The following is a 14,597-nucleotide window of genomic DNA, read 5'->3' on the forward strand; positions in this document are numbered from 1 at the left end:
TTAGCAAACTGTGTTTGCTAGTTTAAGTAAAACAAGAAGTTTTATCTCAAAATTTCCGGCATACTAATAGCTCTATTAAGAGCACATTGAAAATTAAAATGTAGTGTTACTTATTTATGAGTTTGGTGCATAGGTATTTTCATTACTGTAAGAATTGACTGCTCAATTTCCAGAAGAAGCAGAGGACAATGACAGCAAAAAGTCTATTGCATTGGTTTGTGAAGGGGAAATTGAAGCAGCGGATAAGCTTAGTGTATTCAGCTACCCGTAAAATATACAGACTTTGAGAACGGATTTTGTAGTGTAGCTTTTAAATTCATCCAGTCAATGACATTTTAAAAGTCTGAAATTAAATGAAATGTTCTGCTTCCTCAGGTTATTTGTCATAAATGCAAGTCTAGGAATGTGATTCTTTTGTAAATAGGCTGCCAGACAGTCTGGATAACAAAAAGCATGCTGAGACAGTGAGGATGGGAAACTCAATATTGCTGAAGAATTTCAAGCTTTTGATGTCAACACTAGGGGAAAGAATTAGATGGAAACAGAAGTTAATATCAGTCTGCCAGTTCTATTTATAACTCCGTGTGTGTACTGTGTAAACATATTCCAACCAATATATTTTCAATATGTGAATGTAAATCCTAACATTCTGTGCCCTTGGATATTGCTGGACCAGCTGTGGATGATGTTGATTGAAGATAAACTAACCAAACTGTCCCGCACTAGTGCTGAGTCGTGTAATATTTAGTAACGTAAGGCTAAATACCCCAAAATTTTCCTAATGACGCCAGCGCATCTCTAGATTGGCACTTGACCTACCAGTGGGAACAGCCACCTGTACATGTGTGATGTTGGTTGTGAAAAGGGACTGACTCTTGGCCTCTTCTCTTCCTGCAGACTGGTGTTTGCGAAACTAAAGCTGTTAATGATAGCCATAGAGTACAAGTCGGAAAAACGCGAAAGCAGGTACGTCCAATGCCTCCAACTTTGGAAGTTCTGGAATGCACTGTCAAGAATTTTGCCTGCTTTTTTTTCAGAATGAACATAGCTATTCTTTGAAACATTTCAGAATATATTTAGCATGCCATTGCATTGCAGCATTTCATGTAGTACTGAAAGGCACTTATTTCTGCCCTCTTCCTCCCTGAAATTAATCCAAGTCAGGAAGTTTAGTAGAAGGTGCAGTAGTACTTATGTCCCATCTCCAGAAGTGATTCTACTTATGGAAAAGCTTACAATATTTTTGTCTGTAGTGTATCTCTTTTAATCAAAGGTCCAGCTTACTCTACTGAAACCAGAAAAGTGGAAATCAGATGCAATATCAAAATTCATTATGGCTATGTGTATTCTCAAAATACAAATTTAATTTAAATTAATTTGGGAGAACCAATTTAGATAGGATACAGGATAAAAAAATATAGGGTAAACATAATATTTAAATGGTATCTGTTCTGGCAAAACTTACATGAATAACATAATGAAACTGGAAAAAGTTAATTTAGCCTTGAAATTACCAATTGGCTGGCTACTTTCTTAATCAAAAAGAAAAAAAAATCATTATTTAGTAAAGATTCGCAGATGGGAAAAGAAGTGTTTCTTGCATTTTTTTTTGTACAAAAGTTCATAGAAACCTGATTGAATATTGGAGTCAATCTTCCATCAACTTGTCCATCAGTGCTTTAAATGATATTCATTTTTAGGTAACAAAAACTTATAAATGTTCTCTGCAACATGTGGAGGGTCACATAATAAAAATATGACAATAATGACTTTGAGAGGAATTTGATTTTCCTCTTTCAAAATTATCTTTTGTACTGCTGTAGTAAACCTGGAGTGATACATACTAGTTCAACTTCTTTGTGGCTACTAATTACCTTTTAGTGGCTAAAGGGCACTTTTGAGGGCAATTGCTTCTTCTCACAGGAGAACCAATTCTGTCAATTGAACTCATTCTGCAGTTTCTGGGGTTTTGAAAGTTTTATACTTATTATTAACTTTCATAATTTCTCTTTATTAAAAGAATCTATAAAACCTGTGCTAGACATTTGATGTGGAAAAAGCAGTGTTACAACTATTTAGGAGTATTTCCATGCCCTATGGTTGATTTTGCTGGATTCTTCCCTGTGTTATAAAATGAAATGTGAAGCGGTGTAGGTACTATTGGTATCATTTTTGTTCACACTGTGCTGATTAAGAAATCCTTATTTTTTTAATATCAGATTTTTATGCTGTATTCAGCTCCTTTGGACTCTTAAAATACTTTTCCATTGAATGACCTCATTCTGCATTAGCTAATGTAAAGCAAACAATCTATTCTTCTGTCTCTGAACAATTTAATCTCTTGCTAGAAAAAGGAAAAATATGATAGTAACAGCAGTGGAACAATTTACCAGGTTTTGTGTCTTCAATATTAAGAAATATTTGGTTTCTGTTTTTCTCCTAACAATTATTGGCCAACTTTATGGTGCCATTACTTCAGTTGTCATTTACTTACATAAGAGCTAATATTGCAGTCTTTTGCAGTAATAACAGATTGTTCTTGGCTTCCATATCACTCTTTGCATTAACTTCAGTGGGAGTTGGATTGAGTTCTTAATCAAAAGGTGGTGCAAAGGATCCCACAAAAAGTAACACAGTGTGATACAATCATGTACTTCTTACTTAAAGCCATGTAGGTAACAGTTTGCAGTCAATTAATTTAGTAGGGGAAAAAAAAGGAGCCTAAAATTGCAGGAAGCAATACTAACAAAGGGATATTAACAGCTGGATTTGGTGAATATGTATGTAACAAGAGGAGGGCATATAAGGTAGATAGTCACATTTTCTTATAACCCTGATCCACAGTAATATCTACTGATTTTATTAACCAATGATAATTTTATAGTCACTGTTGGATCAATTACAGAGCTACCTGCAGCATATCTTTACTGTTCTACTTGTTTTTGTTCTCTTAAACCCAAATATGTTAACTACATATTTGTGGTTTTCTGATCCTTTAGTCCAACCAGAAAGGTAATGCAGCAAAACCTCAGTTTCTCACCTCCTAAGTATACTTGCATCTCCATGCATCTTATTAAATGAAAAGATGGGGAATTAAAGTTAGAATAACATAGTTTAGAAGCACACTCTCTTTTTGAACCATGTAAATTTGTCATTTGTCAATTATGTTTGTTGATGCTGACATTGGAAATATTTTATTATGCTCATATCTAAATTTCTTCCTGGTAATTCTTCATGAAGGTGAAGTGGGAACTGACTATGCATATTCTTTTAAGCTTTCAGACTTTATGGGAGTGACTAAAAGTAGATACATGCTTATTTATTTTATAATTACACTTTGCATTCATATTTTGTAAAACTATTGAGAAGTTTTATATCATTTAAAATTTAGAGAAACAATAGGAAATAAAACGAAAAATTTAGAACATTATCTAGGCAGCACCCTTTTATTAAGAGCTAATACTTCCTACCATAGCTGAGACAGATCTAGGAACAGTATTTTCAGAAGCAGAGGAAATTTTCAAAGCATTCTTTCTACTTAAAAGATGAGAAGATCTTACTCCCAACATGTTATTAGTCATAATAAAATGTCTGTATCATTAAATTATGTATCAGATGTTTTACTTACACAGGGAGTTCCCTGTTAAGATTAGTTTCGTCTGCCTTCATCACTTTGCACTCAGAGCTAAAGCAGTGAAAAAGATTCAGGAGTGTGTGCAGCTCTCAACAGTAGACATGTAAGGGCATTCTAAATTTCCTAATCCCCTCTTCAAATCTTCAACTCAGTCTCAAGGATAAATACTAGTCCCATCCCATTCAATGGCAGGCTTTTATTTGACTGCTAATATTGTCATTAGATGTAGAATGGCATCAATACTAATTTACCTCTGCACATTTTTTTTTTTCTCCAGGCAGTCACCTAGATTCTAGTTTTCTAAACCTTTCTGATTTACAGCCAAATTCTGTTAACTCTGCTGTAAGGAGTTTGAAATCAATAGTAATTATAAATTATCAGAATTCTCTCCAAGTTAATATTGCTGTACAAGTTAGCAGCAGCTGAGCTTCCTGCCTGCAGGTGGTTTTTTGCTTCTTTTTTCCTGACTACTAATAAAACTACACAAAACAGAAAGCACACCTTGATAACAAATTTTGTCAGTATTAGTTAGGTAATTATAAACAATTACGATTTTACAGGATGCTTAAAAGCAGCTATTCAAGCCTAAATATAAGTAATATAGTTATAAATATGATAAATGCATATTAGTTTTCATATAATGGGTAGAGTATCTAGAGTATGCTTATTTTTTTAGGCAACTGCTTCTCATCAAGGTATCTTAAAGATTAATTAAAATAGCCATGATTAGATTTTTGTAACCGTTACATTTATATATTTAATAATGTTTAAATTACTTCTCAGCTATCAAAGAAATCTCTGAGTTTACAAATCTCAATTTAGAGTGCTTCTGACCAGCTACTAAAGTCTGCACTCTAGTAACTCCAGCTCACAATATGAGTTAGCCATTCCTTCATCTCTGATTGGTTTCTGGGAATGTTATAACCCCTTTACTAAAAATAGGAAGCACTTAAATTTTTGTCTCCCTGATGCAAGCCAAATCTTAATAGCTTAAAAAAATGCTCTTAGCTCATTTGGAGAGAGACTTTGGCTTTTTTGTAGAAAAATGCAAAGGAAACATGGAGAACATGAACCTGAAAATGTCCCAATGTTAAATATATAAGAAAAACTAACAGTTCAAAATTCAGATATTCAAACTCCTCATCTGAAATCCCTTTTAGAGAGATTTCTGCCTTCCTTCTTCCCCTGTATTTTTTTTTCTTCATAAGTAAGCAAGAAGGAAAGCCTAACCAGGATTCTTCCCTCCTGCTCCCCATTTATACTCCTCTTGTAAAATTTTCTCTTTGTCTATCCGTATATTTGTTCTCATTCTCAGCAGAAAAACCTTTAAGCCTTGAAGACTTTTAAAAAAAGGGTTTTTTTGCTTTTGCTTTTGGTGTCAGTTGATTTCCTATCAAAGTGTTTGATTTGCAATTTTTTTCTTGTCGTTTGCAGAAGCCGAAAGCGGTATGCCCTCTTCGTTACCTTTCCTTCCAACCTCAATCCTACCTTCACTCCTTCTAACTTCAGGACTAATTCCTTGCCAAGAACACAGGAAGATAACATCTTTGTCTATCTTTCTCTGTATATACACACACATATATACATATATATTCATCTATCTGTGTGTGTATATATATATCTGTGTGTATATTTATATATGAGCCCCCAATCTCAAAGAGGAGAGAGAACAGCGTTTTGTCTCTCCACTGTTTCTTGTGACTCACGCACTAACTTCTTTGCAGGAAGTACAAAATAAAACAGGATTCATTTTTTAGGCTTTTTTGTCACCTTTGTGGAGTCATTGGTGTATCAGATTGTTGCATTTGAAAAGCAGATTTTGCTGTTATTATCTCCTGTCCTCATTTTGACTGTATCATGACGATGTATATTTCGTCTTTACCAGCCCTTTTGCTGCCATATTGTTTTCATATTCACACTTTCATTGATGTCCTTCTTTCCCCAGAGTCTTCCTTCAAAACACATCTTACAATACAGTAGTTCATGTTCTCTTGCAGTCTCATCTTCCATTAACAGCAACCAGATACCCTGATCCTTCGCATTTCTGGTCCTGTTTTGAGTCCAGTTATTCATAATACAGTACTCATTAAAGCTATTGTACTGTTCCAGTGAAAGTGCCATGGATAGTTTGTATTATATGTCACACTCATTTTAATGACATTTATTAACTCATTTATGAAGATGTTACTGAATGTATTTGTTTCTCAGCTTTGGGGTTTTTTTTTGAGATGGCATGTTTTGCATTTTCTTTGGTATACCATGCTGTGAGTCCTTTCTAGTCTACATTCTATCATGCTGCTATTGGTTTGGATGAAGAAAATAAGGCATGTTCTTCCATATCCTTGTCTCTCCTCATCTCTCTTCCCCTGACAGCTTTTTTTTTTCCTAATTGCTTATAGCAGTCTGTCTGACTGTCACTGATGGTCTGGAGACCTGCTCTCATTGTCCAGACATGTCAATTTCCTTCTTCATCACACTCTTCAAACTTTACTTTCCATGTCTATTCTGTTGTGTATGTTGTATGTTATATGTATTTAAGTTTTAGTCTTCCTATAGTTTCTGAGTAGATGTGTGATAAGAGAGGTGGCTTCCTGTCAGTTTGGCATTATTGATATGATCCAACTGCAGAGAAGTTACTGCAACACTTAGCATCTCCAAGGATCTGCAGCTGTTGCACCTCTACTTTGCTTCTTGCTTCTCAGTATATCTTATCTTGTGGTGGAGGCATGTTAATGCTGGCATGATGAGCAATATGAAGAAGTGTTGTACCAAGTGAAGTTGCTTGCTCCCAGAATAAAGTATATTGTTGTGCCTCATTGTACTGATAATTAATCACTTCTGGAACCAGAAGGAATAATTTAATTGTTTCCCAGTGTATTGAGTTCACCATCACTGTTGAACTAGTCTGGACTATGCCCAAATAAAATACCTCATGCACATCCTGTAGACCATGACTTAGTAGGTGCTGTTGTAAAAAACTTAACTCCTGGGAGCAACCTTTTATATGCTTGTAATAATTAAGCTTTAATATCCTGTAGCATGTAATGTGCACTGTGTCTTTTGCCTTGTATTCTTTTTAGTGTCTTACTCGATTTTGCTGTGTAGAGCAATATGGAGCATAATGAATTAATGTCAGTGATAGAGCCCAGAAGAAAGAAGCAATACTTACGTGTTACAATTAGTGTGAAAACTGGTATGTGCACAACTCCCACTATGAGATTTGTGCACCTACTGTCACACTCCAAAACATACCCTGAAACAAAAAATGTTCTCTTTAACTACTTCTATAGTTGGATGAATGACATGGTATGTTTTAAAAGACCATAATGCTAATAGTGGTACTTTTTATCTGGGCATAGCATGAAACTATCAAGACGAATAGCTGGTTTTGTTTAAAAGTGTGGTAGCTATAGTCAGTAATACCACATAATTTTGTTTTAGATAATGTATTCATAGTACTTTAACAATATTATATCCTCCTGATTACTAGATGATATTGCTACTGTTTGAGTTGCATGGGGAATGGTACAGTACATCTACCACAAGGTTTAAAACAGAATTGTTACAGCTTTTGTTATGCGTTTAGTCAAAATTTTGCTGTTCGTGTTTCATTTAATTCAACAATTGGTCTTTTTTTTTCTTTAGAATAGGGTGATGGCAGTCACATGGGTAGCCATACAGCTGAAAACAGCAAACAAAAAAAGAAGTAGGGTTACTAAATCAGACAAGTTTCCTTGATGCAGGAAGGAACTGTTCAATTGGTCTCTGATAAAGGGATTCATCACACCTAATTTTATCAAAATGTTAAACATCTAATCTCCTGTTAGTTATCCAGACTTAGTCCATAATTGCAAGGGAAGAGAGAGACAGTTCTTGAATGCATTAGAATTCAATCCCAAAATGGATGAGATTAATCCCACCTTTAGTGCTGTCTAAAATGTGACATTGAAAGTAAGACCAAACAGGAATAGTACGTAACAGAGACATGGATAAGGGAAATCCTTAAAAGATCTCTTCTGGTGCATGTTGCTATTGGTTGACCTTATCTATGCTTTCAGTTTTCAGTGTTCTTGTAGTGCTGCTAAAATGTCGTTACCCTTGCGTATTTGCTGGGCATCTCCACATGCCTTTGTCAGCTCAGTTTAAAGACCTTCACCACACCTCTTCCGTAGTAGTAAGATCCCTCTCTTGTTTTTCTCAGAGAAGGCTGACAGTTACGTATATCTGAGAGTCAGCCACTGTACTACTATGTCTAGATGAAGAGTTCAAAGTTACATTCATTCACAACTTCAGCAGTAGTGGGAGCCTGCTCAGTTTCAAGCTATGCAAAGCAAATTGAGGAGCCATGCTACTTAGCAAGTGGCCTACCAGTAAACACATACTGCATAATAGTGGTTCAGACTGTTGACACTGATTGGTTACTTTTTCCATGTAGTTCATGTAGAAGATAGTTGAATATTCTAGAAAACTACAGGAAACATTTTTCATCTCCTACTGAAATCTTTTTTATGCCGATAAATTATTAGAAGTAATGTTTTAAATATTCTAATAATATGAAAAGGTATCAGGTTTCTATAACTTTTTTAATAGCATTTTAGCCCAAGAAGCATAATTTGAATGCAATATGTGTGATACTTGAAAGCAGGAGACACCTAACAGCAGAAATAAGTAAAAAATAAATATCTGGATGGAATTAGTCCTACCCCAAAGTGTCAGTTCACAAATTGTCTTACAGTTAAAATCTCCAGTTATTAGGCTCTCCATCAAATACCTTTAAGTTCAAGGAAACATAGAAGATCCGCAATCAGTAATCAAAACCTTAGCTTACTTTTAGTGCTTTAAAGGAAGATATATTATGGTATGCCTTAGCTAGGTCAGAGTATTTGGTGTATTGTGCAGTCAGTCATCCGCGCACTACCAAAAAGTATTGAGCAGCACTCATGTTCTGGAGTAGTTTCAGGTAGATAGGAGTGGATGAACAGATATTTTCCTGTATCTGTATTTTTTTGAAGGTAGCACTTATACTTAAAACATCAGAAAGATATAAACCAGTAAGTGAGTTGATCACAATTAACATGCAGTGAGAAACATGAGTGGATATCTATTCTCCACAGACATATGAAAAATTCATCGTGTCCTATCTTTTCATTGAACAATCTGTGTAAAGAAAACCATAAACATTTGTCTAGAATTTCTGTGACCTTGTTTGAATTTTTCATTTTTTTTTTTTAAACTTTCTATTTCAAATGTGCACTGATTTCTGTTTGTGTTTCACCTGCTTATATTTCTGTCAGTCTGGGAACTCATTTTCGGCTGTGTAGATAATACTCCTGATTCTTTCTTGTGCTTTAAGTGTTCAGTGTCAGATTGGATGGGGCTTTGAACAATCTGTTCTAGTGAAAAGTATCCCTGACCATGACGTGAGGGTTGTAATTAGGTGATTTTTAAAGGTCCCTTTGAACATAAACCATTCTATGATTCAGTCTGTGATTCTGAAGAGTACAACTGAATTCAAGGCTGATTTCCACATTTTCAGTGTGGGACATTTTCATTGCTCTTAGATGCATGGTCCTGCATTTAGTCACCAAGTGAATCTTCTTTAGCAAATGGGGTAACTTTTGCAGATAAGTGTAGAACACAGGTTTCCAAGCTGCATATTCTATTCCACAAGTGGCTTCCTAATTGTAATATTATCAAAAAGTAATGGAACTGGCTTCTCCTAAATTTATGGTGGTGAAGTATGTTAAATTCCCATTGAACACATTAAATCGTATTTAATTTACATGGCTTTAATTGCCATGTGTCCTAAACATTCATGTGTGAAGGAGCAAGCAATCATGTGAGCCCTGTCAGGAAAGGTTTTATCCTGAGGAATGTATTTCTGGAGCTGGAATCGTTAAAGAAATTATGACTAAATGTTTTTGAGCTTGCTATTACTTGATTACCTTCTGAGGTAACCTAAATAAGAAATGTTATAGAATTACAAAGTTTGATCAAGATCTTATAAGCTTCTAAAGTACTTGGCCTTCCTTACTTGGTTTCATGAGCTGATTTAGGAGATAAAAAAATCAAATTGTGCTTTATGATAAAAACATGTGTTTCGAAAAATCAGCATTATTTTCAGTAATATTTTTTTCTGATGTGTGGCACAGAATGCATATATAATGGATTAGCTATATCTATGGCTATTAAACCTCATGAATTTCTGTCCTTTTTCCCTTTTCTTTTGTAGCCTTGGAGATATATAAAAATGAGACATTAGCTGAAGCTGTCTCTCTTAAAACTCCGGTTTAGTTTGCCACGAACTTATATTCTCAGCTTTGGGGATATATATATATATATATATATATATGCATATTTTCATATTAAAAAAACACATGCATCTCTAAATAACTGATGGATGCATTTTTGTTGAAATACTCAGAAGACTGTTTTGTTTTTCTCTATGCTGTTTGTTCCCCATATTCTATTTTAATTCAAAACTTTTCCCTTGCTGTATATATTAGAGTGCTTATCAAAGCATAACTTCAGCTAATGACAGTACAGGTGTCATAAGAAATAATTCAGTTACAGCTTTAATAAGCTGTATATTTAATATATGCGTACAGACTCAGTAGAAATTGCTCACGATTTTGCTCTGGTTATACATCAGTGTGTATATAAACCCAAAGCTTTATGAACTTTTGCTGTAACTCTTAGCCAGTAGCAGTGATGGGGCAAGTTAATTTTCATTTCCAACAGAAGATTTTCCTGCTGGGTTCATACTGTATTAACTGTTGTCACATCTATATTTTGTGGTTATAAATACATTGTATTTGTGAAAAGAGGTATATGTGAATGAAGTATAAGATATGAAAAAAATAAAGTCTGTACACCGACCCATGTGAATTGATTTAATGTGTCTCAGAAAACCTTGAGATACAAAATCATGCTCACAATACATTGCATCCTAAATGAAGCCAGTTACTTCTAATTTATGACTGCGTTCCATGCATCTTGAAAGAACAGCTTCATTTGTTTATTACTTTATTAAATTTAAATTTTGCTGTGAGGAGTGAACATTTATACATCTAGTGGTTACTTCAGTTTGCGGAGTTTGGGTTGTTGAGGTTTGGGTAGGAGTTTTTACTCTTTGGTATGGTTTATCCATATCCAAGAATTGTATTGAGGAAAAAACCAGCCTGGGCCTCTGTAAGGAAATGTGTTCATCTGTTTTCACTGAAAAGCTGTAACACTTTAGTGACTTCAGAATCAAGTAAAGAAATAAAAAGTATTTTTCAGACAGAGCAGTACCCACTTGTACCTAAGAAAAACAGCCAGCCCAAACTATACTACAAGACCTTACATATTTTATAAGGAACAGTATAATAAATACATGAGATTAGCCTCTATAGAAGATTTTTTGAGTTTAGCAGCTAAATTTTCAGTGTAGTGGCAGGTTACTACACAATAGCAGGCAGGGAGGAGGAAAGGTAGAGACTAAGATGGCCAGTATAGGACTCTGCAAGTGCTAGTAAGTACTTTTTGGGTTCAATTGACAAAAGCTTGTGCAGGAAAGCTAAATTTTCCAACCTGTTTTTGACCCGAGTGACTGGTTTCATATGAAGAAATTATGTGATTTTTTCTTCTTTTTTTTTCTCCTGTTTTATTCCATTTTAAACCTGTGAAAATGCATTTTAAAACTGCATTAGGTAGAAGTTTTCATTGCAAGTGCAGCCATTAGGCCCAATTCACTAACAAAATAAATACTAGCTATGATAATAGATGATAAAGAAAATAAATACTAGAAATTATGGAAAATAAATACTAGGTATGATACCAGATGATACTAGTTGATGATAGATGATACTAGTTTAGCTGTGTAACTTTATTTCATCCCATGTATCCGTGTGTGTAATACAGATGTTATTTGTACCATCACATTTCATTTTTTGCAAATATTGCTAAAGTGTGCTGTGGAGATGAGCCTGCTTTCTGTGGTGATACCTTCCAATTTCTGTAGTTCTCCTCTCCTTTTTTATTTTTATGTTGCAAAGCTTGAAACTGTGAATGAAGGAAAGGGAAGGATATCTGGGTAGACGCTTTCTTTGAGATTTGATTTCTGTTCCAGCCTCTGACACAGACGATCTGTGTGAGAGGGAGATAATAATTTTAACCAAGTCTTCTGCAGCTGGCCTCTGATTAACTATATTCATTATTTTGGGAATCAGAGGCTAGGCTTTTGGAAATGCTGAGCATTCTTACAGCAGAAGTCCCTAGAAAGTGTGTATGGACCTATGCAATGCTAAACACTTAGAAAAAGTTCGCCTGTAGGCATCCCAGATTAGTAAATACTATATCTCATAGTGACCTAATCTCTCCTCTGTAAAATGAGATTATACTATATCTTCGTTCTTCCTGTCCTGTAAAAGAAATGAAAAGTTTGTGCATCTTTTGCGTGCTGTAGAGACGAACATGGCAGAAAAACACACAGGAAAAATAAGATGCTGATTTTAAAGAGAGATAAATTACATGAAGTCATGCCTGAAGTAGTGGCAGTAAAATACCACTGAATGAAGTTTCAGATTTTGAGAAGGAAGGAGGTTGTAGGTATTAAATTAAGAACTGTATCATAAGATCTACCTAATGGGGGCTGAATTATGACTTTATGACCAACCTTTTACTTCTGAACTCATGAGCACTTTATTTTGTGCCTGCATATTCTTGTCATAGGGCCTTGCGGGCATGTGGAATTACACAAAACAATGTGCCCATTATTAATCTTTCAGATACATTATGTTGTCATACTAATTTATTCCTAATGTGTAAAGAATAAATAACATATTGAATAAGAGATGTACTGAGATCCATTTTCCCTCGTAACAGTAGCATGAAAGACTTTGGACCTTCAAATTTTAGTAATGTATGCCTGTTCAGAATTGTGCTTTTTTTATTTTTGTGTATATGTACTTCCCTAAAATCAATTTTTGCTAGATGGACAAGTGTTTAAATTGCTGGTAGTCTTTATTTACTCTAAATTGCATATGCATACCATTACTACATTTTGAGTTAGAAAAGCTAAACTTTAATAAAAGACAAAAGAGAGAAAACTTTTGAAAAGCTATATTAAGTTTTAGAGAGTCAAAAGCTAAGATATATTACACATTAATATAAACTTATTGGAGAATATATTTATATTTATCTCTATCTGTATATTCATATTTTGCTTGGTACTTTGCAAAGTGCCTTACCTAAAATCTAGAGTTAAATTATTATGAAAATAAAGAAGATATTTCATAGACATGGAGTACCTCACTTCTTGATACCAGTTCCTTTGTCAAAGGTAGCTGAGGCTCTTCTGTCATGGTGGTTGGGTTATTTTTGTTCTTTCATGGCTGCATAGCAGAGTTTTAAAAATTTTCTATCCGTTTTATGTTTTTTCAGCTGTCGTGACTGGTTGTCTTGTACCATTCCCCTTGAGTGTATGTGTGTATTTATGATTTTAAACAATAACATTACATGTCCAGATAGGGGTCCCATTAACTTTCTATTTCACTAGAAATTGGCAAAAATTTGCATCAAAAGGTTTAGTTTCATAAGTGATATTTTTTGTTGTTATTGAGTGGTGGTTGCTGCTTTCCTTTTCACCGTATTGTGAATTTTTCACCACTTTGCATGACAGAGCAAGAAAACAGCAATGCTCAGCTTCACACATCATGTTTCTGAGAGGTTTTTGTGTAGTCTATATTTAAAGCAAAAAGATAAGAAAACAGATGTAAGCACTTATATGATGTGATTATAGGCAGGGGCATTTGACTGTCTCAAACTAAAGTTTTTTGTAAAAAGCATGTGAAACTTATTTGATTGGAAATATCAAGGAAGAATGGCTTAAAATTTCCTTGCAGCCTTTCCTAACTAGTGGGTCCCCTATAATAGAATCAAGTAAAGCTAATTTGGAAGAGTCAGTTAAAATTAATTTATTGTTTTATTGGTTTTGTTCTTGTTTCACTGAGCAGTATATTAATCAATCCTGGAAACCACGTCAAGATTCAAGAAGGTACCTTAGGATTCTTCATTGCAAGTGATGCCAAAGAAGTAAAAAGGTAATTAATGCACTTTTATCCTTGAATATAAACAAATATATTTCATTTCAGTTTTTTTCTTTACATGTAAATGCTTCACCTAATTTTCATTATTATCTGTTTAAAATTTCTCAGGGGGGATTGGGTTGTTACTTTTGAACCAACTTATGTGCCTGAAGTTTTCTTACCTACAGTCCTAAATATCAAGGAAACAAAATTTGCAGCAGATATGAGAAGTAAAGAGGCTGGGGTTTTGAGTCCTCCTAGAAAATGTGAAATATTTTTATTTGTTTTCTCTATACTTATTTTGTCTCAGAGGAATTACTATGAGAGAGGAGGACAGGGATTACAGTTCTGTTAGTTTCAGGTTTAGAGGAGTTCTTACCTACATAGGCTTTAGCAAATTCTTGATGCAAGTTAGCTACTGTGTTCATTCCGTAATTGCATTAGAAAAATAATATTTATATTCTTGTAATTTTTCTTTAATGGAACTACAAACTCTATGGCTTCATAGTAATAAATAAGGCTACAAAAGTGCATTATATCTCAACCATTGCAGACAACTTCACAGGCTCATTGTGCTTGGCTGTACTAGATTTGGGAAGAATGGAAAGGAGTTTTATGATATTGTGTGGAGGACCAAATGTGTGTACTCTTGTTTGTTAGGATTATAGTATGCTTGGAAGGAACAAAAGAGCAATGTGATAAAAGAATTTTTCAAAGAAAAATATTCAATGTGTCTGTGATTAAAAAAAAAAGAAGAAAAGGAATATTTGCAGCTGAGTGCTTCCCTATAATTTGTATTTTCATTATGAGTCATGCAATCAGCTTTTTACTGATATTCTCCATGAGTTTGGTATTTTAACTAAATCCTATACTTAAAATGATAAAGTATGCAAATG

General features: G+C 34.3%; 1 protein-coding gene across 50 annotated transcripts in view; it reads left to right on the top strand.

Moving 5' to 3' along the window:
* Positions 1–14,597, top strand: part of KCNMA1 (potassium calcium-activated channel subfamily M alpha 1) — a 439,385-nt gene that overhangs the window by 319,659 nt on the left and 105,129 nt on the right. For 30 of the 50 annotated variants that reach the window (XM_042018554.1, XM_042018555.1, XM_042018556.1 and 27 more), the window contains 3 exons: positions 898–966; positions 5,069–5,080; positions 13,630–13,716. In XM_042018554.1, coding sequence (XP_041874488.1) covers positions 898–966; positions 5,069–5,080; positions 13,630–13,716 — 168 coding nt within the window. The remainder of the gene's footprint in view (positions 1–897; positions 967–5,068; positions 5,081–13,629; positions 13,717–14,597) is intronic. The other 20 variants (XM_042018551.1, XM_042018567.1, XM_042018568.1 and 17 more) reach the window with 1 other exon arrangement.

Source organism: Corvus kubaryi, unplaced genomic scaffold (genome assembly GCF_017639235.1).
Source record: "Corvus kubaryi isolate FWS band 111438036 unplaced genomic scaffold, C.kubaryi_AGA036_p1.0 138, whole genome shotgun sequence".
Classification (NCBI taxonomy): Eukaryota; Metazoa; Chordata; class Aves; order Passeriformes; family Corvidae; genus Corvus; species Corvus kubaryi.